Here is a 22,853-nt window from a genome sequence, read left to right on the forward strand (position 1 = left end):
AAGGAGGGCCTGGTGGGCAAGGAGGGCCTGGTGTGCAAGGAGGGCCTGGTGTGCAAGGAGGGCCTGGTGGGCACGGAGGCCTGGTGGGCACGGAGGCCTGGTGGGCACGGAGGGCCTGGTGTGCAAGGAGGGCCTGGTGGGCACGGAGGGCCTGGTGTGCAAGGAGGGCCTGGTGTGCAAGGAGGGCCTGGTGGGCACGGAGGCCTGGTGGGCACGGAGGCCTGGTGGGCACGGAGAGCCTGGTGTGCACGGAGGCCTGGTGGGCACGGAGGCCTGGTGGGCACGGTCGGGTCGGGGCTTCTGTGTGTGGTCAGGGTTGAGGGGCTGACATGCACGAGGCGATCAGAACCCCGTTTCCTCAGAGCCTTTGCTTTATTTGGAGACACTGTCGCTTCCCATCCGCCCCATGTACAAAGCTAAACAATTAATAAAAGGCACCTGGAGACAGCAGACTCATTCATTTCATGTGACATATTTTAAAAAAAGGTAAAAAGATTTAAAAAATACTCTGGCTGACAATGCACCTCTCCCACAGCGGTTCTGCAGCGCTGTCTCCCTCGGGTGGGCGGTGGCCGTGTGCTGTGTTCACGGAGGAGCCGGCTCCGGGGGGGGTCCAGTGGGGGGTGATTTCCTGCTCCCGCTCTGTCCAGTTTAAAGGAAGGAAGGAAGGAAAGGGCCCGTGTTTCGCCACTGGGATGACACAGGTGTGGCTGCCGAGCCATCACGAGCCAGAGGACAACACCTCGGAGTCTCCTGCCCGGCGGGAGCGGTCAAGCTGGCCCCCCGACCGGAACTGCCGAGCGGGAGCATCTCAGGGCCCGACGGGGCAGCCGGGGCAGGAGCGCGGAGCCGGCCAGACCTTCCTGCAAACCCCAGGGGGCTGCCCCGCGCGGGTGGGGCAGGGGAGCCCTGGTTGTGCGGGGAGGCCGGGAGGTAGAGAGGAGGCCGAGGGTCTGGGGGCAGGCGGCCTCGCTGACCCCGCTCCTCCCCCTCCGGCCTCCGGGGTGGGCGCCAGATGGAGCCGCCCAGCCTGGGCCCTCGAGGCCGGGTGCCCAGCATTGCACCAGAGAAACACACCTTCTCGTAAAAAGAAAAGAGAAACAAAGGATCCCCTCCTGCAGCCACGTTACAAAAAGCCACTGGAAACCGTCCCAATGGGAACCTAGTGTCACTCGGAGCAGGCAGGACGTCGCCTCTCAGGCTCCTTTCAAACGCAGGCGTGAGCTCAGTTCCTGGAGCTGATTGTCTTAGGAACAGACTCCGGGGTCCCCGCGGTGCTGGGCGAGGCCGTCACACGAAGGAGGAGAAGCCGGTGAGCGGAGTCCGGGCGCCGGGGCCCGCGGGCGCGAACACGGCGCTCTGCGTGGTGACCACGGTGTGCAGGGGTGGGCCCTCGCCGCCCGCCACGGCCTCGTACCTGTGCGGGGCCGCCCGCCCCCCCGGGGCCTGCCGCTTCCACGAGTTGTAGTAGGTGGGGTCGCTCAGGTAGTGGTTGACGAAGGAGTGCTGGGGGGGCGCGTCCTCCGACTCCGAGTCGGTGCCCTGGGGGAGAGCGAGCTGTGAGCGCCGGGAGGGGGACGTGGGGACGGGTCACAGGGCAGGGGGGTGGCTGGGGCAGCGGGGCCGAGCTGGAAGCAGGGAGTGGCCAGGAGGCAGGGCTGCCACTGGTCACCCAGGAGGGACAGTGCCCGTCAGCCAAGGATTTCCCACCGCCCGCCCCTTCCCTCCTCCCTGTGCCCCCCACCCCACCCCACCCCACCCAAGGGCACCAACTCTGCAGGCCTCCCCGCCAGACCCCCGGCCGAGCTCAGCATCCCCTCCCTGCCCCAGGGGACCTGGCAGAGGCACCTTCCCTACGTCAAGAAAGAGCCTATGGACTTGGTAGCCGGCCAGCCTGGAAGTTCAAGGTGGACGCGGGAAGCCGTGGCCCCGCCCCTTACCCTCCCTTGGGCTCCAGTCCCAAGCTGTGGAGAGACCGGCCCCACCTGCCCTTTTTAGGGACACGGAGGCCGGGGTGGTGTAAAGGGGTGAGCAGCCCGCTCGCCCCAGAATCACCAGGGAGGTTTCCTGAGCCCAGCTCCTGGCTCATCGGGTCTGATGGGACCCGGGGTGACGAGTCCAGGAGCTGTGGAGCGCTCCCATCGGCGGCTGTGCCCGCTAGCCCTCCCCACCCGACGGTCAGGAGTGGTCAGGAGTGGACGCTCTGTCCCTGGGCTGACCCCGTCCTCTGGCTGCCAGCGTTTTACCCCGCGAGCCTCCAGGCTGAACGGAAACCCTCGTGTGCAGAGGGTGGGGAGATCCTGGGATCCCTTGGACAGGACAAAAGTCTGGACTGTTTACGAAGAAGGTCACGTAGGTCACAGGTTTGGGGTTTTCGGGACGTGAAATATACACTGTACTGTGGGGCAGACGGTCGGCGCTGAGCAGTCACCGAGTCAGAGCTCAGGGGCGTGTGGGGCTTGCGGGTCCCCTCCCATCACCCCCACGATGCAGGGACATGGGCTCCTCCCTGACCCCAGGGTGACGGTGGTGACACTCGAGGTGCCTGCGGCTGCTTCTCCGTGGACGGTGCTTGTAGCGGCACCGCGACCTGGAGGCGGGCGTGGGGTCCGGTTCTATGGATGAAGAAAGGCTGAGATGCCAGCCGGTCCCCGGGGCTCGCGGCGGGTGGAAGCCCTGCACCCGTCCCTCCTCCGATGAGGGACCTGCCCCCGGCTCCAGGCGCCCCCTCCATCAGCTGACGGGGCGGCCACCCCACCCCCGATTCCAGAGCCCCGAGCCCCGAGATGAAACGCCGCCCGGCCGCCTGATGGGTGGGGGGCCTGACCTCGCCTGAGTGACCCGACGGCTGCCCGGCCCCCATGGGTCACGTGGGACTCGACAGCCCCACCGGGAAACACGGTTCTCAGTGCAGCTGCCTCGGGGTCCGGGTGAGAGGCCAGGCGCCGGCCGCTCTGGCCGTTGGCTCAGATGGGCTCCTCCGCTCTCCAGAGCCTCGGGGGGTCACAGGCAGAGCTCGGCGCAGCCGAGACGGGAGGAAAGGGGGCCCGGGGTGCCCCGGGGGTCGGCCACCGGCCCGGCTGTGCGTGTCAGCTCTTCAGACCGACCTCGGCTCTGCGTCTCCTGACGCTCGGGGAAGAGCCTGCGGCGACACACGCCGAAGGCGCCTCTTCTCAGGACTTCACCGAACATCGGACGACAGCCATTTAGTTCCAGTGTCACACGGGGTCAGGGTCACGACGGTCTGAGGGCTGGACACAGCTTCAACTCTCACCCCTCAGACCTCATCTTCCTGGGCTCCGGGCCTCCCCAGTCGCCGTCCCAGCCGCAAAGGATGCTCACGAGCAAGTGGGAGAAGCAGCCGCTGGATTCAGTCTCCTCACCTTGCGTCTGAGAAGCACGGCCCACGGAAGCCAGCGGCTGGCTCAGGGCCACACGAGGGAGGGACAGTGGGGCCAGATCCAGCACTGGTGTGGCAGCCACAGGCGCAGGAACGCTTTGGGGACACCTCCACCACAGTTTTGTAAAAGGTTAGGGAAGCGCTGTGGCTGGTCTCATGCCAGGTCTCCCCGAGTGGCAGGCGAGTCAGCACACACACGTCCCCGTGCTGAGGGCTCTGCTCCATTAGCCCGTCCAGCACCCAGGGGGCGACCCTCCGGGCACGCCTCCCCCTCTCTGCCCTGCCTGCCCCTCCCTGCAGTGTAGAGAAGCGGGGTTCGTGGTGGCCAGTGGGACCAAGGTGCTGTCCGGAGAAGCCTCTGCTCTCGCAGGTGCCAGCATTTCTAGGAGCCGGTGCGGCCCTGCTGGAAAAACACGTGCATCCAGTGTCCCAGCCACGTGTGCGCCGACGTGGTCAATAAAATCAGTTTCACTCAAGGCTGCTTAGCTCTGTATCATTAGGTATTTCCTACCAGCGATCTAAAAGTCCCGCACATGGGGACAGGGGTCGGTGACAAATGTGGGTGCTGAGAACAGGTCCTGGCAGGAGACCCTGTAAGGGTGGTTGTCTGGCTCCCAGTGACGTCCCAGGGCTCGCGTCTGGGCTTTGACCTTCAGGGGGTGATCCTTCTCTGCATTTCCTGTGGGCTGAGTGGCTTGTCCTTCAGGAAACAGTGACTGGTTCACGGGTGAGCATGTGACATAAGCTGAGCCAATGGGAACCTGCCCTGGGACCTTTCTCACTAGAAGAGCAGTCCCCGGAGTGGGGACAAAGCTGGCAGCCGTGACCTTGGTGGCAGGGCCCGTGGATCTAGCCAGGTGGTTCCAATGTTTCCAAGGCCAGTGTGGGAGGAGAGGACAGTCGTGCAGACAGGACACAGGACACGGAGGTCGGAGAGAAGTGAGGGCCACCGGGTCACATGACACAGGCGGCCTCGGCTCCTGCTGGGACACCCACCCTGCTCGGGGACGCCACGCTCCGTTTCGTGTTTATGCAACATCGTTAGTTTTTAATGGGGATGCACTTGAGTGAGTTAGAATTACTGACAAAAAGAAATGCCGCAGGATCTTTATTTTCCTATGTTTCCTGTGTGACAGGCAGTCTCCACGTGGGTTTGTTTCCCAGGAAACCGCTCAGCCCCGGGTGTGAATGCGAGGTGGCCGCCGGACTGGGGGAGCTTCCAGGTGCCCGGATGCCCGGCAGCCGCTGACGGAGATGATCGCGGGCTTCCGGTGTGTCCGCGAGACGGAAGGCTCGGTTCCATTAGGGGATTAATTAGGCACGAGGGGCTGCGTGGAGCAGGGGAGATTTCCAACACTGTGCCTTTGGGTTTTGAAACAGTTTTTAAAACGCGATGTGAACAGCAGTCCTGATACAATTCGCAGGCAGCGTGTCACAAAACGGTGACAGACCCTCATTTCCAGCCTGAGCCACAGCCAGAGCCCAGCCTGTCCTGTGGCGCCCACGGCCTAATTCAGAGCTGCGCTGGTCAGTCCGGTCCTCCTGCACCGGAGGCCGATTCCTAGGGCTTTCCCCTGAGCGGCATTTCCCGAAATGGTTAAGGAAACCCCGGGGGGCGGAGAACAGCACCGCGGTGCTGTTGGTGGGACGTGGGCTCCCGGGAGCTCTGCCTGCAGAGGCCCCGGGTGTCTGCCTCCTACCCACCCCCGGCCTGCCCGGGAGAGGGGCCTGGACACCCTGGGCCGCACACTGACCCCGGGCCCGGGATGTGCTCCATCTTTACCCCGAGCCTCTCGGGGTGCCCTGTATGTGAGCCTGGGAGCAGCGTTCAGTAGGACGAACATCGTAGCTCTAAGTCCAGGTCCGCGTCACTGTGATTGTCTGCTTGAGGGAGGGCTCTGGGGTCTGGGAAATCCCGCTGTCGGCCTGTCTGCTCTCCCTGGACCCCCGCCTCCCTCGCTGAGGCCTCTCCCTGGACCCCTGCCTCCCTCGCTGAGGCCTCTCCCTGGACCCCCGCCTCCCTCGCTGAGGCCTCTCCCTGGACCCCCGCCTCCCTCGCTGAGGCCTCTCCCTGGACCCCTGCTGAGGGCTACCTGACAGTTCTGCAACCTCCCTCTGTTTCTGAAAGTTGGGTGTGAAAGGCCCAGGCGGAAGTCAGTGCCACGCCAGCCAGCCAGTGTCAGAATCAGCCAGTTTCTCTCCTGTCCCTCTGACCCTCAGGACCATCGACTGTGAATGCGGAAGACACTCCCAGGATGACTGTGGGAGCTCAGCAGGTCCCCTCCCCAGTGGGACAGGAATTAAGTGAGAAAATCATTTACAATCATTGAAAGTCTCTGGAAATGGTGCCAATGGCACAGAGCAGGTGGAAAAAGATCTGTCCCAGGAAATATGAGTTTTACTAAGACGGCACCTGACCCACGACCTGCGCCCTGGCGCCCAGCCCAGGGTGACTGAAGCAGCACTCCGGGCAGAGGTGGCGCAGATGACGAGGCCCCTCTCCTCGGCTCCTGATCTAGGAAAGGGGTGCGACCTGGGGGGCAGCTGCTGGCACCGCTCACCCACCTGCTGGCCCCAGCTCCACGGTGTGAACTCTATTCCAGGCAGGGTTCCCCCTGAAGAGCCCCTGGACTGAGACAGATGAACCTTCCAGAACTTCTGAGTGCTGGGGCTGCCTTGCCCATGCCCGGGGCTGCGGGACAGCCGGGACTCAGCAGATTTATAAACAGAAACCGGGAGCAGAGCAGAGCAGGCAAGATGGGCCCACGGCCGTCCCCTTGCCCTGGGAGCCCATATTCACACCAGAATGTTAAAGAAGCCCTTGTATTGAGTCTCGGGGCTCAATAAGCCTGAATTCAGATCAAGATGAGGGTGAGACTTATCTTAGGTTAAATATTGATCTGGAGTAGAAATGCCAAGAGGTGGGGTGGGCCTACAGGCCCAGAAAACGGCCTGGTGACTCTCCTCCCTCCGAGGCCTGGCAGACCTGAGGCCTGAGTTTAGGGCTCGTGGGGAACCGGCTCCCTAGGTGCCCGGTCAGCCTGCCCACACCCACTCAGCTCCATAACTGAACACCCCACACGAAGGAGGCCTGAGGTATGCAGGCCCCAGTCCTGGTCCCGGGGTCACGGTGGGGGTCCCAGCAAGACACACACTCACGCTCCCTCAGGGCGAGGCCTCCCTCTCTGCTCAGTGACGACACAGTCATGTCTCGAGTGGGAACCCACCTGACCTCTTACCTGACCCAGAGCTGCTATGGGAAATTCCCCAATTTAGTACAAGGGGGCAAGAGAAGTGGGGCTGGAGGGAGGGGAAGCATCGTGGGGGAAGGGGAGGGCGGTCCCAGCTTCTATCAGCCTTGCAGGCTCAGGCCCTCTGCCTCTCCAGCTGGGGTCCGGGGGCCACCCAGTCCTATGGCACCTTCAGGTCTCACTGGGTCTGTCTGAAAGCGAGCGGAACAAGAGTGGCCTGCAGATCTGAGGCCCACTTTGGGCACATTACGGGTCTGCGTGCCGGCGGGACAGGGACAGCCAAGGGCCATGAGATCCAGCAGGCAGGTGGCCACGCCCTGGAGCAGTCACAGGACCCACGGGTGCACCCTCAGCATCCCCGAGTGCCCACAGAAGTGGGTCTGCTGAGAGGTGGGACCAGCTGCTCAGGGCCGTGCGAGGGGCTGACGGGCACTGAGGGCTGGAGGTCTGAGCTCGACGCCTCCTGTCCCTCCCCCAGCTGTACCTGGAGCCATCTGTCCTCGTGAGACCCGAGTGGGACAAGATGCCGGCGCCTGGAGGAAGGGGGCTGGGGACAGAGGGGAAGGGGCCGCAGCACTGACCTCGGATTCCGATGCGTCCACCGACTTCTCGGTGAGGTTCATGCTCTCGGTCAGCACGGCCCCGTTGTACTTGTTGCAAAGGTCTTCGTCCGAGTAGTGCAGCCCACCGGGGCTTGGCCGGGGAGGCGACCTGCAACTGGGACCAGGCCCCGTGAGGGCTCTCTGGGCAAAAGACACCTGCCCGGGGCCTCCTGACCGCCCGCTGGTTGTCAGGGCTGAAGGGGAGGGAACCCACGGCCTCCAACCCATGCAGACAATGACCAGCCTGTGCAGCTTCAGGTGACCCCGGGGGGACCAGGGATTCTCTAACCCCAGGGGCTCAGCTGCTGACAGAGCCAGGGGGCTGTCAGGCCTCCCTGGGTCCCCTCCCCACACACCTGGGACCTGCCCTCTTCCCATCTCGGCCTCTAGCCACCTGCCTGCGGCCCTTCTGGACTCGGCGCTGCCCTGCTGGGTTGGGTGGGGAGTGGGCTTGGGGCACGTCTGGCTACCGGGCCCCTGTGGCAGTGCCGTCCCTACCTGGTCCCGTTCTTCTTGGAGAAAGTCCCCTTCACACTGAGGTGGCGGCTGCTGAGCTCCAAGGCGGCGAAGCCCCCGTTGTCCAGGGTCATGGGCTCCTCCACGTGGGAGACGCTCTTACCTAGGGCCGGCCCGAGACAGTGAGCAGGGTCCCCATGAAGAGCCCCCCAGCTTCCCTGAGTGGGGTCTCAGCGAACAGCCCCCCGCTTCCCCGAGCAGGGGTCTCAGTGAACAGCCCTCCAGCTCCCGGGAGCCGTCAGGTCAGGCGTCACCGAGCCCTGCTGGGCAGACCCGAGCCGGCCAGCCCTGGCTCGGCCGGCAGGGCCTGAGGGTGAATCTGGGGAGAAACATGAACGTTATGACGACGTTAATATTTCAGGGCAGCGTTAGCATTTCAGGGTTTATTTTCCTGACACCGGGGTATCGGTTTCTTATCTATCGGGAAAGAGCTCTCAGAATGCAGGCTTCTTAAAAACCAGGGAAACTGAATACTTAAATTAAGAGCAACTCCTCACAACCACAGGACAGACAGTGAGTGGAGAGGGCAGGTTACGGGGACAGCTAAGGGCAGAGAACAGCTTAGGGGACGTTCGGGTGGACAAGTATTTCTCCTAGGCTTCAATTATGAGGTTAAATTACTCGAGGGTGGGGCCGAGCACGGAAGCGGCAGGCCAGCTGCCTTTTCAGTTCCGTTTTCCGTGGGCGGAGAGTGAGAGGTGGGAGACCGTCCCTGCCGACCGGGCCTGGGAGGGCGTCGGCTCCGTAAAACCACGCGCCATTCACGCCCGGCAAGCCCCACTGCAACGAGCTCTGATCCGGGAACACTTGTTAGAAGTGAACGGATACAGAAAAAATAAATCCTTTCCCGGAGGGATGAATTGCTAATGTCACTGAAGCAAACGGCGAGGTGCTCTCGGGCTGGTTTTATTAACCCTGCCACACAGTGACGGTGGTGCTGGTGGCCGGGTGGGGACCGCTCGGCCCTCCTCGGCGCAGACGGCCAAGGTGCTGGCCCCTCTATAGGTAGGACAGCCTCACGGGTCCTCTCTCCTGAGGGGGGGACAGACGAGCTGATGGGAGAGCCCAGTGGGACACGTCGGGGCTCAGGCAGGTCCTGTCCCGGGCCTGGCGATCCCAGAGCACTGGGCCTGGCTGTGGGGTCGCTGCGGGGCGGGGGGGCTAAGGCAGCCCACACCCTGGAGCTCAGCGATATCTGCCATGCGAAGGGATGGTCTCCTGGCAATCACGGGGTTTTTAAATGGAGGGTAACAAACACATAAAGTGAACCAATCTCAAGCATCCCATGAAAGGTGCAGGGGGCGGAGAGGTTTCTAGCACACAGGCCCCTCTCGGACCTTCTTCGCCAGGAGCCACGCTGTTCTGTCTTCCAGAAACTTCCGCTGTGACCTTCCTACACCCGGGTCACACTGAGGCGCTGTTCAGTAGCAGCTTCGCCCCGTGCCCGTCGGTCCCTTTCGCTAACGATGGGGACGCACCCAGCAGCAAACACTCCCCGAGCACCTGCTGTGTGCCAGGCACGGAGCTCGCGCTGGAAGGGGCCCGTCAGGGGCTCTGAGCGGGGTGTGGGGTGGAGGGGGTGCAGGCTCGGTCAGGGAGACGCCGTGGCTGCCCGAGACCCTGCCCTCGGAGGTGCGGCCTGTTCTCACGGCCCTGAGCGTGCGCGGCCCTCGGCGAACACTCTCCGCTTTCTGATCGTATTACAAAAGGCCGCGCGGTGGTGCTGGCGGGGTGGCTGAGACTCGGGGGCCAGAGCACCCAGGGGACCCGGCTGAGACTCGCGGCTACTCCGAGGGCAGAGCGGGAGCCTGGCGCGTCTGCCTCCCCAGCTGGCGGGGGCGCCCGAGCGGGTCTGCGTGAGCCCAGCCCTCCCGGGGGCGGGGCGGGCGCCCACCTGTGCCGCAGCTCCGGTGCCGCCTGCTCTGCCCGCGCAGGACCAGGGCGAAGACCACCAGCAGGGCGATGATGAGGCTGGACAGGGCCACCACCAGCAGGAACCACCACTCCTCGTAGAACGGGGCGTCCGCTTGAGCTGGGGCAGACAGGCACACGGTCACGCTCGGCACAGTCGCCACCCGCCGGGCCGAGTCGCAGGGAGGGGGAGCCACTGTCTGGCCACCAGCTCCGGGCTGGGGCTCAGCAGGAGGACTCCCGCCCTCTCTGGGGACTGGCTGGGCTGCTCTGTGTCCCACACTGTCCCCACTCAGCCTTCTCTGTCCCCGAGCTTGTCCTGCCTTGTCATCCACTCTGCCCTTCACGCTCATTTCTCATTTCACCTGCTCACAAGTGTCTGGGTTAAAGGAAAGGGGGGGACAAAGTGCCGGGACGTCCCTCTCTCCATGTGCTGGTCCCTCCAGTTCCCCCATCCTGCCCACCACACCACCACCGCCTGGGGCCCTGGTCACCTCCCGCCCGCTCTGGTCACCTCCCTCCTACCCTGGTCACCTCCCACCCGCCCTGGTCACCTCCCGCCCGCCCTGGTCACCTCCCTCCTACCCTGGTCACCTCCCGCCCGCCCTGGTCACCTCCCGCCCGCCCTGGTCACCTCCCGCCCGCCCTGGTCACCTCCCGCCCGCCCTGGTCACCTCTCGCCCGCCCTGGTCACCTCCCGCATACCCTGGTCACCTCCTGCCCGCCGTGGTCACCTCCTGCCCGCCCTGGTCACCTCCCGCCCACCCTGGTCACCTCCCGCCCGCCCTGGTCACCTCCCGCCTGCCCTGGTCACCTCCCGCCTGCCCCACCAATGCAACCACCCTCGACTCAAGTCCATTCTTCACATGGCCCCAGAGAGATCTTTCTCAGAGAGAATCGGGTGCCCCCCTTAGTCCATTCAGGGTACAAAGCAAGCCCAGAGGCCCCCGAGCTGACCCTGCTCACATCTGCGGGACAGTGTCCATGCCTGGAAACCGCCGTTTGCAGGCCCCCGTGGGGAGGAGGGGGTCTGCCTGGCTCCCTACCGGCCTCCTCCACCCTCGGGGTCTCCCAGGCTGGGCTGTTTTATTTACTTCATACCCCAGCATAACTGAGCGAACAACCGGCCCCATTTCCAGATGTTTTCCGAGAAACAAATAGAAAAGGTTTCACTTATGAGCTGCTTTGAAGGAAGATGCTCACCTCCTGTTTTATTCTGTTTACTAAACACTGTTTCTTGGAAGGTGCCAGCTGACCCTGGGCCCTGCTCAGTGTCCCCCGCAGGGGAGCTGGTCCCGGGGCCCGTGCGCCAGGACACACAGGAGGCCTATTGCAGCTGAGGCCCAAGGCCCACTGCCCAGAAGGCACATCTGCTTGACGTCAGACCGCCCACTGGGAGCAAAGGGAGGGGAGGAGGGGTCCTGGGCGACGTCATGTCACAGGCCACTCAGGACAGAATGGCAGCTGAACCCACAGGAGCGAGCGGTGCTCAGCTGTCATCCCCTGAGGAACCCCGTGCTCTGACCTTCTCGGGAGCAGCCCCCCTTTGTTCCTAGGGGCACACAGGCCTCGCTAGTGCCGTGAGGATGTGGGAACCACACGATTGCCCCGTACGACGTTCCCCAGGCAGGCCCCCGGCTGCTGGGGCATCTGCAGGCTGCACCGTCCATCCAGCCTCCTTCCCTCAGGAGACCGAGCTCGGGGGGGGGGGGGCCTACCTGACACAGCCGTGGACGGGCTGCTGGGCTCCCCGTAGCCCATCTGGTTCACAGCCACCACGCGGAACTCGTAGGTCACTCCTGGCCTGAGCCTGTCCAGGCCGACGGTGTAGGATGTGGCGCTCCGGGGAATGTCCTTCACGAATGTGTCCCACAGGCCTTCATCTGCAAGAGTGAGAGCCACAGTGCAGGGAGAGCCATGGTGCAGCACAGCTATGGGTGCAGGGAGAGCCAGGGGTGCAGGGAGAGCCAGGGGTGCAGCACAGCTATGGGTGCAGGGAGAGCCAGGGGTGCAGGGAGAGCCATGGTGCAGCACAGCTATGGGTGCAGGGAGAGCCAGGGGTGCAGACGGGCCACGGGTGCAGGGAGAGCCAGGGGTGCAGGGAGAGCCAGGGGTGCAGCACAGCTATGGGTGCAGGGAGAGCCAGGGGTGCAGGGAGAGCCAGGGGTGCAGGGAGAGCCAGGGGTGCAGCACAGCTATGGGTGCAGGGAGAGCCAGGGGTGCAGATGGGCCATGGGTACAGCGAGAGCCAGGGGTGCAGTGAAAGCCAGGGGTGCAGCACTGGCCAAGGTCGGGGCCGCTTTCCCTGAATTCAAGTCCCTGGGCTGTGGCCAGCTCACAGGTCCCTGCCAGGGGCACGTGACAGGAGTGTGGGAGGCTGGGTGAGGCGCACAGGGTTGAGGGCACTGGACTCAGGGAGCCAAGTCCTTTCTCCCCTCAGTCAACTCTGCTAAGGCTGACGGTGGGGGATTCCAGACCCTCCGTTTTCTGCCTGGATCTCCTGGTTTAGGGTTTCTGGCCCGGGCTGCCCACTGGGTGCACGCTGGCATTCACCCGACATCCCGCCGCCCCGACGCACACACGACGCCCAGCTGGGCCACCCCCAGCCCCCGCTGGTCCCTGCAGCGCCGGCTACGGCCCCCTGCATTTTAATGGGCAATGATGACTGAGGCGCAAACTGTAGACGCCAGCTCCTCTGCCGGCCACTGCGAGCTCGGGGGGTGCCGGGCAGCCTTGGGCAGGGCTGCGGGCCCCCCGCGCGACTCCGCCTGAGCTCCAGCACGTCACGTCGTCACTTGTACCAGACACTTAACAACCATTAAATGGTGAATTTTAAGTTATGTCTATTTGACCACAAAACTAGATGCTGAATTTACTTAAATCCTGACCTACGGAAAAACATTAAAACAGAAATGAAAGCCAGAGAGGGTGGGTGCAGAGAGAGGAGGGAGCGAGTGGACTTGGTCCGCGCCCGGGCCCACAGGACCGGGGTGTGTGAGCCGTGACACCTGCCCTAAGAGCCCAGAGGCCCCGGGACAGAGCCTGGCCCAGCGCCCGTGCGCTGTGTGACCCTCAGCCAAGTACCGGGCCTCTCTGTGCCTCACCTGCAGGGTGCCAGAGGCATCCGCGTCCTCGCTCACGGCGAGGACTGAAGCAGCTAATATTTGTAAAGCGCAGGCGTGCTGGGCCTCAGACAGACACCCAACCTCTGAGGCGGTAAGGAGGTCGTTCGGTTAAAAAGTGGCAAAAAGAATCCCCAGAACGTCCGTTTGAAGCAGCGGCCCTTCGTGAGTTATAGTTTCTCCTGTGGGCACAGGCAAGTGGTCTTTCCGAAGGAGCAGGGGGCCTGGGGCGAGAAGCGCGTTGGGATGTGACGCTCACGCCCGGCTGCTCGCGGGAGCCGGGGCTTATCGGCAACCGGGCTGGGCGCACACCTTGCGCCCGGGTCGCTGGGCGGATCAGCCCAACGGCAAACAGACAGGAAATTGCTGTGCGGCGACTGTTTGCGCAGGATTTAGAGCCGGCGCCGATTAAGTCCTCCGAGTCACAGGTTAACGAGGGAACAGCGCGAACGAGCTTTTAACGGTACAAAGCGCTGGACGGCAGGAAGGTGGCACCGCGGCTATTTATTTCCAGATTTTCCACAACGTTCATTTCTCACCAAGCTACCCATTACCACTAATGAGGTCAAACGGCGCCCCACAGCTAACCTGTCCTTCCCGAGACGGGAGGTTTGCGCGCGGGCAGGTCGCTGGGAATGACAATGCCCAGAGCTGGTTTTCTCCCACGGCCGCGCCCTCTGGGTGGGAGCCCCGGGGCCCCTGCGCCCACCCCGCCCGCCACACAAACACTCCAGAGCCCTCTGGGCTCGGCCCCGCTCCACCCACCAGGGAAGGAGGCGGATGTCTGTTCTCACCGGGCTCTGGAGGGGGCGGGGGGAAACCACAAGGGCATCCCCCCTGCAGGCTCCTCCCGGAGGCCCGGAGGACCCGGCTGCCTCTGCCCACGGGCCTGCAGGGAGCACCTCCCCACGTCCGCCCCGGACTTCACGCCCCTGGGCCGCGAAGTTTTCCAGAGTTCAGTAAATATCTGCCGGCACGGCCCATCGCATCTCCCCTCCCTCCCCGGCCCCGCACCTCCAAGCCCACAGCCTCCCGTGGGGCCCGCACGCAGGCTTCCAGCAGTAACGGCCCCGTTTTATTTCACACTCACTGCGACCAGTCTCTTCCTAGCTTCCTATGTGGAGTGACCACCCAGCATTTTCCTCTAAAGGGGGCAATTTAATGCTGTTAAAGAGACTAAAGAAAAAAAATACAGGCTCTTTTAAACTGGACCTTGCTGAAAACCACCGACAGGAAGGGGCCAAGAGGGACAGGCGTTCTCAGCCCGGCCTGGGCGGGTCTGCGCACCCCCGAGCGGGTTCCCTCAGCGGGTTCCCTGAGCGGTGGGTTCCCTCAGCGGGTTCCCCGAGCGGCGGGTCTATGCACCCCCAAGCAGGTTCCCTCGGCGGGTTCCCTGAGCGGTGGGTTCCCCGAGCGGTTCCCTGAGCGGCGAGTCTGCGCACCCCCGAGCGGTTCCCTGAGCGGCGAGTCTGCGCAACCCTGAGCGGGTTCCCCGACTGCCGTCTGCAGTAACGTCTCTGAAAAGCTTTCCTGCTGCCTCTAGCCCTCCCTGTGCCATCACCTGGAGCCACGTTTTATTTTCAGCTCTGTCACAGCTCCAGGAATCATGTGCGTTTTTCATAAAAACATTTTAGAGTATTGATGCCGCATCTCAGCCCAGAAGGAGGCATTTAGCAACCCACTTACGGAGAAAAGCTGGGGCGGGGGAGTCAGGCCGAGAGATTTCCTTAAATTAACTGGAGAAAATACGCACATTTTATCCCGCTATCCTTCCTTCCCCCAAATTAGCGTGTTCAGCACTTTAGACCTCACTTGCGACCCACCGGCTCCATCCGCACTAATGGGTAAGTCGTCATCGCGAGTGGGTAGGAGACGGGGTGGCTGCGGGAGGCCCACCCTGTCTCGCAAGTGGACTGTTCCCTCTGCGCTGCGCTGCTGGGCCTCTAAGCGAGTCAGCGATGGAGAGAAGAGTGTCCACAAGTCGGGGGCATAGCCTGCGGGTCTCTTGGCTGTAATGGGATTGTGCGCCCGGTTCTCCAGCACAGGGTGACCCCAGTGCCCGGTTCCAGCCCAGTCAACACACGAGGGGGCAGCAGGCCCGGGTGCTGCGAAAGGCGGCTCTGGGATCCGGGTCACCTGGCTCTGCCCCCAGGTGGGGCTCAGCCTGGCAGGACGCTCAGAGGCCCAGTCTGGCTCTCCTGCCCCTCAGGGAGCTCCTGGGTCCCTGTCCTGGGACAACTGTGACTGACGGGAAGAGAACAGCCCAACGTCTTCCAAAGCCACAGCCCTGGATGGCTGGTGCCCTGACGCCCGAGGAGCAGCCCTGCTGGCCCCAGGGCTGTGAACGTGCTGGGGGGTCATATCTGCCTCCGGGCCGGGCCCTCCCCCTGGTGTCTGTGTGGGGGGTCCACAGCAGCGCACTGAGTCCCAATCAGGGTCTGTGTGCCCCCCTTCCCCCTCCCGGGGAGAACACCTTCCCGGGCAGTCTTTACGGAAACACTGTCGGGAAACGCCAATGCCAGGTGAGGGGGCGCGGACACGGCTGAGAGGTAAACTCCAAAATGTTCGTCCACAGTCCACTCTGACCACACCCTGAACTCCTGGCAGCCTCAGCAAGGAGCTGTCCCCAGCTGCTGGCTTTTCTCTCAGCAAACAGGCTGTCAGCTCCCACCCGCGGGTGCCCCCCCCCCCCCCAGCAGGGGCAGGCACCCCTGTTCCCAGACAATCTCCTGGTGACCTGGGCCACAGTCCTTGTCTCTGGACTGAGGCAGAGCCTGGCTCGGGCACGTGAGGCTTGTCACTCGGTTTACCCTCGAGCACCCAGGTGAGCTGGCTGCAGGTCCTCAGGCTGGCCGTGCCTGCGCCGAGGCCTGATTTCATGGACAATTAAGCAGGGTCCCCAGGCTGAATCAAACTGTCACTCTGGGCCTGAAATTTCTGGTTCCACTAACTCGCCCAGGCCGCACGTGACTGTCAGCCCGCAGCCCGGAGCCAACGGAGCCTGTCGGTTGTCGATTTCTTAAACACAACCATTTCTCTTTGTATAAATGGTCAACCTGGGTTAGAAACTTCACAGACACAGGCTGAGCACATCTCATAAAAACCACTGTTAACCCATCTTGTCTAAGGCGGGAGGCAGAAAGCACAGAGGCTGCTGCGACGGAGGCCCCCCCCAACCAGGGCCTCGGGGATGGAGGCCCCCCCCAACCAGGGCCTCGGGGATGGAGGCCCCCCCAGACCAGGGCCTCGGGGATGGAGGGCCCCCCCCGACCAGGGCCTCGGGGATGGAGGCCCCCCCCGACCAGGGCCTCGGGGATGGAGGCCCCCCCAGACCAGGGCCTCGGGGATGGAGGCCCCCCAGACCAGGGCCTCGGGGATGGAGGCCCCCCCCAACCAGGGCCTTGGGGATGGAGGCCCCACCCCAGACCAGGGCCTCGGGGATGGAGGCCCCCCCAGACCAGGGCCTCGGGGATGGAGGCCCCCCCAGACCAGGGCAGAAAGTGGGGATGGTCAGAGGTGAGCAAGGCCAGAGGGGAGGCAGAGCCGCCCTCCTGCTGAGTCTGCTGACTTGGGAACTTCTGTGGATTTTATACCTTCAGAAAAATACTGATTTTCTTCTTGGTTCAGTTGAAAAGTTGCACAAAGACCCCAAATGAAGGAAGTGAGTGGGGAGGGGAGTGGGGCCTCCCGGGAGGGTCCTGATTCGGGGGAGAGGCCTGCCCTCCGCTCTCACCTCCGGCTAAGCACCTTCTTGGAGAAGAGGCACTGCCACGTCGACCTGCATCGGGCCCATCGAACGTGGGCCTCAGGGCTGCTTTGGAAGGAAGCTGTGGACACAGTTCCTCCAGCGCCATCCGGTCTATTATATAAACATGTAAACGGCTTGGGGAGCGCCACGGCGGGAGAATACCTGGGGGTGACTCGCGTCAGCAAGTCGTGTGCACAAGCCTGCTGTGTGGTTTTAGCCCCTGCTAGGGAGCAGGACCAGCGCATAGCCAGAGAAGCGAGTCTTGGTGAGGTGGTCCTGTGGAGTTGGACGTGGCATCCTGGGGTCACGGCCCTGCCCAGGTGCCGGCCTCGCAGCTGCTGCTCAGGCCTGTCTCCACCTTCGGGAGGCAACAGGGCTACGCAGCAGAATGCGCAGGGGTTAAAATGAGGCCACACTGCCATCGCCCAGCTGCCAGGCCCCTGGCCACCTGTCTGGCACCAGCCAGCCAAGCTGGTGATCTTCTGGGCAAAAGACAGAGATTGGGAGGGGGGAAGATGTCAGATGAACCGACGGCTGGGGCCCGTGGCACCACCGGACAGTGTGTCTCTGTCTCCCAGACACCCAGGGTGAGGGTGAGGGAACCCGAGTATGGCTGGGTGGCCCCCCATCAAAAATACCCTCTCCTGAGGACACGCAGGCCCACGTTCCAGAACCAAGCTCCCTTCGGAAGTGGCACCTCTTCCTGGAGACAGTCTTGCTGAGCGTGGGTGCGGAGACGGGATGCGGGCGGCTAATGTTTTATGAAGCGAGGCCTGTAACAGACGACAGCTGAGATCCGAAGCCCGAGGCACCGGCAAGGTGTTTAAATATTGACAATCCATTGAGCGTGTCATCTGACTGAGCCGCCACTGGCACGGTCACAGCGGGGCGGGCATCTTTCCCACCCTCGGTGGCAAGGTGGATCTGCCCACGATCCGGGAGGGAAGCTGCAGGCAGCCTGCTCGAGCGCCGAGCGGCACAGCAGGAGTGAAAGCGAACCTCCGGTGCTCGCTGAGAGCGTCTTCCAGGGCGGGCGCTCGGCTATCTCAGCCCCCCCGGGTCAGTGTCCGAGCTCTGGTTCCAACCCGCTGAGCTTGCAACTCCGGTGACTCCAGAGGCTTCAGCCTGGACTTGGCCTCCATGGGGGGCTTGGGGTGAGCCAGGCCGCAGCCCCATTAGCTCCGTCCGCACACCTGCCCGCCCAGAGGCTGCCCTCTGGCCAGTGGGCACCTTTCCCCCCATTAGGAGATGGGTGAGCACAGGGAACAGAGGAGAAATTCCCTGGCTCTCCAGCTTGGGGAGCTGGCTATGAAAAGCCCGAGAATTGACACCCGATCGTTTCCCAGAAAGTGCCGGGGTCAGGATTCCCAGCCCTGAATGGCGTCTGCCTGGTGACGTGGCACAGACCCCGCAGGCTGATCCCCGACGTGGAACGCTCGTGTCAAGGATGCCTGTGCCCCGGCTGGGTGGGGGAGGCGACCCATGGGAGATACGTATGTAGAGCTCACAGAGGAATCCAGAGTTCCCGTCGCCTGGGACCCGTGCCGTCCTCCAGCCACACGGCTGCCGGGACTTTACTCTCCAGCCAGGGGCGCAGGAAGTCTCCCGAGGGCATCCAGGGCGAGGCGCCCTCCTCTCCTCTTGGTGCTGTGGACCTGCCGGCCATCTGGGCCCTGAAGGCCGCCGTCTGAGAATGGTCTTCGGTGCGTGAAATGGAATGAAAGGAACCCGGTTCTATTGGGAGGGTGACAGTTACCCCGAGGTAACGCGCGCGCAGCCCTGCCTGCCTCCTGCGTGGGCCGCAGGCACACGTCCTGGGGGCTTCCTCGCACCCCCTGCTGAGCTCTGTTCTTCGGAAGCCGCCGTGGAAGGCGGGGTAGCTGACCACCCCTCCCCCAGGGGCCTGCACGACAAGGCCGGTGGGGTCCACGCACCACGGCCGTGAGAGGGGCGGCGCAGAGCAGCGTGGAGCCTCCCCTGACGTTTCTCAGGGGCCACGGTCACTGGCCCCTCAAAAACCTCACTGGGTTCAAGGCCTGAGAATGGGACCTAATTTGGAAACAGGGTCACTGTCGACGTGATTAGTCAGGGTCGGGTCGTTAGGATGCGCCCCTAACCTGACTGTCCCTATGAAAACGGGAAATGGCGGCGGGCCCGGGGAAGGCAGGTGAGGAGGCGGCAGGTGGGCCAGGCTGGCAGCTGGCACGGAGCTGGGCACGGCCCGGGCAGCCTCTGCCAAGGCCGCAGAGGGACCGGCCCGCCGAGCCCGACCCCGCCGAGCCCGACCCTACGCTTCCCGCCTCCAGGCGAGAAAGTAGGATCTGTATGGAAGCTGGGCCGGTGGGAGGCACTGGTTACAGCCAACCGCACAGCTGCACCTTCGAGGGAGGGACACACTGAAGTCCAGTGAGAGCCAGTGAAAGTAAAGACGCACTTTCCCTGAGCTCACGGATCTGAGCTCTGTCGTGTGCCCCGGGGTGGGACCGAGGGTTAGCGAAGCCGCCTGTCAGCCATAACCGGGAGGGGAGTGGTTCCCTGCAGGTCAGCACAGGCCACAGCCCACAGCCCTCGGGTGGGCCCAGACCTCACGGGGCCCTTTATTCACAGCTCCCGTCACTGTTGGAAACAGCTCCCCTCACATGTCATCGGCAGAGGGACGATGGCTGGCTGTGCCGGGGGCTCTCTGCCTTCAGGGGTTCGGGTGGGGACCAAGTGACCGCAGAGGCTTCGCCAAGCCCAGGCCGGCCACTGGGACCTCCGTTTCCAGAACGGGCCGAATGCCCTGCTCAGCAGAAAGCCTCAGGGTCCCGCAGGCTGGTGAGCTGCTCGTGTGGGTTCTTGAGCCAAAGAATTTTCACATCACTTTTAAATGGAAATGCTGGTCTTAGGACCGAGGCTTCTCCTTAGAAGTTTCTAGAAGGCACTTATAACGGGTCTTTCAGAAGCGGTTTGGTGGAGGGAGGGGGCGTCTGGCGCAGTGACGGGTGTAACTTGGGACCATTCCTCCTGGGCTCACAGCATCTTTAAGTACTAGGCCGACATGGCCCCGAGTGCTGTGTCCGTCGGACGCATGGTTTGGAGATGCGCCCTCTGGACGCATCCAGTGTCCTGCGCTCTCACGCTCAGGTGTTCACGGTGAGCTGCGCAGCGTCTGAAGGTCACGGCGAGCGTGCTCGAGTCCTCTGCAGGTGGTGGACCCCAGCGCCAAGCACCCGTGTCCCTCTTAGCCCATTAGGAGTCACTTCCCTGTAACTTCTACCCTTAGTTACTGAAGCTGAGCGGGAGGAAGGGGGACCCCACTGCGGCGGGTGGGTTGGGGAGGGACCTGAGACCATTTTCAGAGGCCGCGGACATGGAGCCGACCACTAACAGGAATGTTCACTGAGGTCAGAAACGATCTCGGCTCTTCCACCTGGGAAAACAACTCTCAGGCCTGACGAGACCTGGGAACCCTGGTGGGTGTCACTGGAGGGTGGAAATGTCCTGGTGTCTCCGAGTTCTCATGTGCATGGTTCTGGGAATGACACTGTCACCAGGCAGGTGCACGTGGGTAAGACACGAGGACACGCTGTGAAGCTAACAGCTCAGGACAGTGAGAGGCCTCCTGTGCCAACACACGTGCCTTCTCTGTCCGGGCTGCAAGGGGAACGCTGAGCGGAGGGCCCGGGGCTGAGACCGAGACCCTCACACACTCAGCGGGACACTGTTCCCTGGGCAGCGCCTGACTGACACCCACGGGCCCTGCCACCCTTACCTGAGGGCCGGGCCTCTATGACGTAGCCTGTGGTGGGCGCCCGGCCGGCGTGCCCCTCGCTCCACCGCAGGGTCAGTTCAGAGGTGGACTTGGTGACCAAGACGTCTCGAGGGGACCCTGGGGAGCCTGTGGATAGAGCAGAAAGGAGGGTAGATGTTGGCCCCAGGGGATTCCCAGCCCCCAGCGGGGGGCCTGCCCTGCCTGGCTCCTGCTCTCCAGGCAGGTGGCTCCGACTCGCTCAGACGCACTGGCCTCACTCGCGGGGCTGATGAGAAGGTCAGAGATGACACGCGAGTGCCCAGGGCTGCGCTGGGCTTCCTGCGGCTGCCCGTGATTTCATGAGCATTTAAACCAGGGGTGGGGATCATCCAGCCCACGGGCCATATAATCATTTGGCCTGACTCTGCCAAGGCCTCACCAAAGAGAAGCCGTTCCAGCCATTGCATTAGGGGCAAGTTCATTAAATGTCTGACCAAACAGAGCTAATTTTTAAGTGATCATTCTGTATGGCCTGAGAATGACGTTATAAATATCCAAGTGGCCCTTGGCAGAAAAAGGTTCCCCACCCAATTTAAACAAAGGCCGGAAGGTTTCAGTGGGAAGCTGCCTGGCTCGTCTCATGACGTGAAAGCTGAGATTTTCTTAAGTATCTTTATTCAAAAATAAAATTCAGCCCTGGCCAGGGTGTCGGCCTGCACACCGGAGGGTTGTGGGTTCGATTCCTGGTAAAGGGCACGGACCTGGGTTGTGGGTCTGACCTCCGCCCCCAGTTGGGGTGCGTGTGGGAGGCAACCAATCAGTGTGACTCTCACATCGATGTCTATGTCTCTCTCCCTCCCTCTCACTCTCTCTAAAAAGTCAATGGAAAAACATATCCTTGACGATTTAAAAGAAATCGAGTTCACTTTCTCTCCATTTTTCCAGAAAATACATCAAGACTTTACGCAGCACTTACAACGCGGCTCGTGTGCTCCGAACGAGCCACCTGTTGGGTGCAGCACCTGCCCCTGGGCACAGCCACGTGCCGCCCAGTCCCGAGTCCCTGCCGGCTCCGCGACAGGTCCCTAACGTGGTGATGGGGGGCGTCCACTCACCCTCGGCCGGCCCCGCAGTGACGTTGGCCTGCAGCTCGGGCCCGTAGGCGATGGTCCGCGCCTGGACCCGGAAGAAGTAGGTGACGCCCTTGGTGAGGTCCCGCACCTTCAGCCAGCGCTGCCGGTTCCCTTGGACGTCCACGGTCACCACCTTGCTCACCCCTAGAGCAGAGAGGCACAGACGAGAGGCGGTTTAGCGACGGCCCGAGCGCCGTCCAGAGCACGGCCCACTGAGGAAGGATCTGCTGCTACCAGGAGGCGCGTGAGGGGTGATAATAGCCGATTTTTGGCACAGATAAGTGTAATTAGGGCTTAAGCTTGATAAGTGGGTGCTGAGAGGAAGAGCCAGACCCACAGCAGGAGGGGGAGGCGGCCACCCTGTTCACATCCTGGCGAGGGACAGTGCCCAGCCAGCGGCCACGGCATGAGGCCACGGGCCCGTCCCCAGCTCAGGCCTCCTGACGCCATTCTGGAGGGTCTCTTCCCACGTGGCTCTGAACTGAACCAAGCCTGTGTCACCAGCACAGGTGACCTGAGCTTCCTGAGCCACAGGGGAGGAAGAACGTGGCAGAAGCCGCAGAAGACACCTGTTTCAGTGCACGGGCGGGCTCCCCGCGGGCGGGCTCGGCCTCATGGGGTCGGCTGACCTGCGGCCTAAAGGCCTCAAGCAACGTGTGGCCACCTCATTCGTGGACCCTGAAGCAACATGAAGTGGCCACCGCGGGTGTTGCTGCCTGGCCCAGAGGACTGTGACCACAGAGACTGCGGTTTTCACTCACGAGTGTGTAAATGAAGCAAAAGCGCTGCTGGGTCTGTCAAGAGTAATTAGAAAGCGGAGATTTAACGTTCTGAGAGGACATGTGCTGAAAGTTATACAAATGCAGCATTTTCTGGGGGGAAATGAGGTTCTTTGGTTAAATGCGTTTGAAAACAATGCATTTAACAGAAAGTTGCATGAACTCTTGACTGTAGGCTTCTCAGCTCTGGGTGCACGTCTCCCGGTGTCTCCCCCGGGAAGGACGTGTCCCGAGACGGCCCGATACAGACACGAAGCTGGCGCAGAAGAGCTGTCCCTGTTGTCCCGTCCGGCCGTCCACTCCCTGCACCCACAGCAGGGCTGGCCCGTGGCGCCACCCGCCTCTAATCCCAGCGGCCTGAGCACGGACGGGCCCAGCCACACGGTGCCCGCCACAAAGTGGACCATCCTTCAGCCATCAGTCCCACAGGCCTGCCCACTACCCTCCGGGGGTCACTGTTTTCATATCATGCCTTTTATAAAACCTGGGTTCGGCTAAGTTAGTCTCTCCTACGCTATTTCAGGGCGATACCGACTGCACTGGAGTGACCTCCAAACCTGAGTCCTGAAGAGAAGCTGGGAAACCCGCCCAGAGCCCGCCCCTGCCCCACGTCACTGGAGAAGGGGCTCTGCAGGTGCCGGGCCCTGTTTGGTTCAGA

General features: G+C 63.0%; 1 protein-coding gene across 1 annotated transcript in view; it reads right to left on the reverse strand.

Moving 5' to 3' along the window:
• Nucleotides 1–362: 362 nt before the first annotated feature.
• SDK1 (sidekick cell adhesion molecule 1) overlaps nucleotides 363–22,853 on the reverse strand; it is a 323,826-nt gene continuing 301,335 nt past the window's right edge. The window contains exons 38-44 of the mRNA XM_087817025.1: nucleotides 21,399–21,560; nucleotides 20,305–20,430; nucleotides 11,399–11,563; nucleotides 9,664–9,801; nucleotides 7,752–7,872; nucleotides 7,233–7,362; nucleotides 363–1,542 (exon numbers count right to left, since the gene is read on the reverse strand). Of these exons, the coding sequence (XP_087673151.1) occupies nucleotides 1,291–1,542; nucleotides 7,233–7,362; nucleotides 7,752–7,872; nucleotides 9,664–9,801; nucleotides 11,399–11,563; nucleotides 20,305–20,430; nucleotides 21,399–21,560 (1,094 nt within the window). The 3' untranslated portion in view covers nucleotides 363–1,290. The remainder of the gene's footprint in view (nucleotides 1,543–7,232; nucleotides 7,363–7,751; nucleotides 7,873–9,663; nucleotides 9,802–11,398; nucleotides 11,564–20,304; nucleotides 20,431–21,398; nucleotides 21,561–22,853) is intronic.

Source organism: Miniopterus natalensis, chromosome 4 (assembly GCF_054644295.1).
Source record: "Miniopterus natalensis isolate mMinNat1 chromosome 4, mMinNat1.hap1, whole genome shotgun sequence".
Classification (NCBI taxonomy): Eukaryota; Metazoa; Chordata; class Mammalia; order Chiroptera; family Miniopteridae; genus Miniopterus; species Miniopterus natalensis.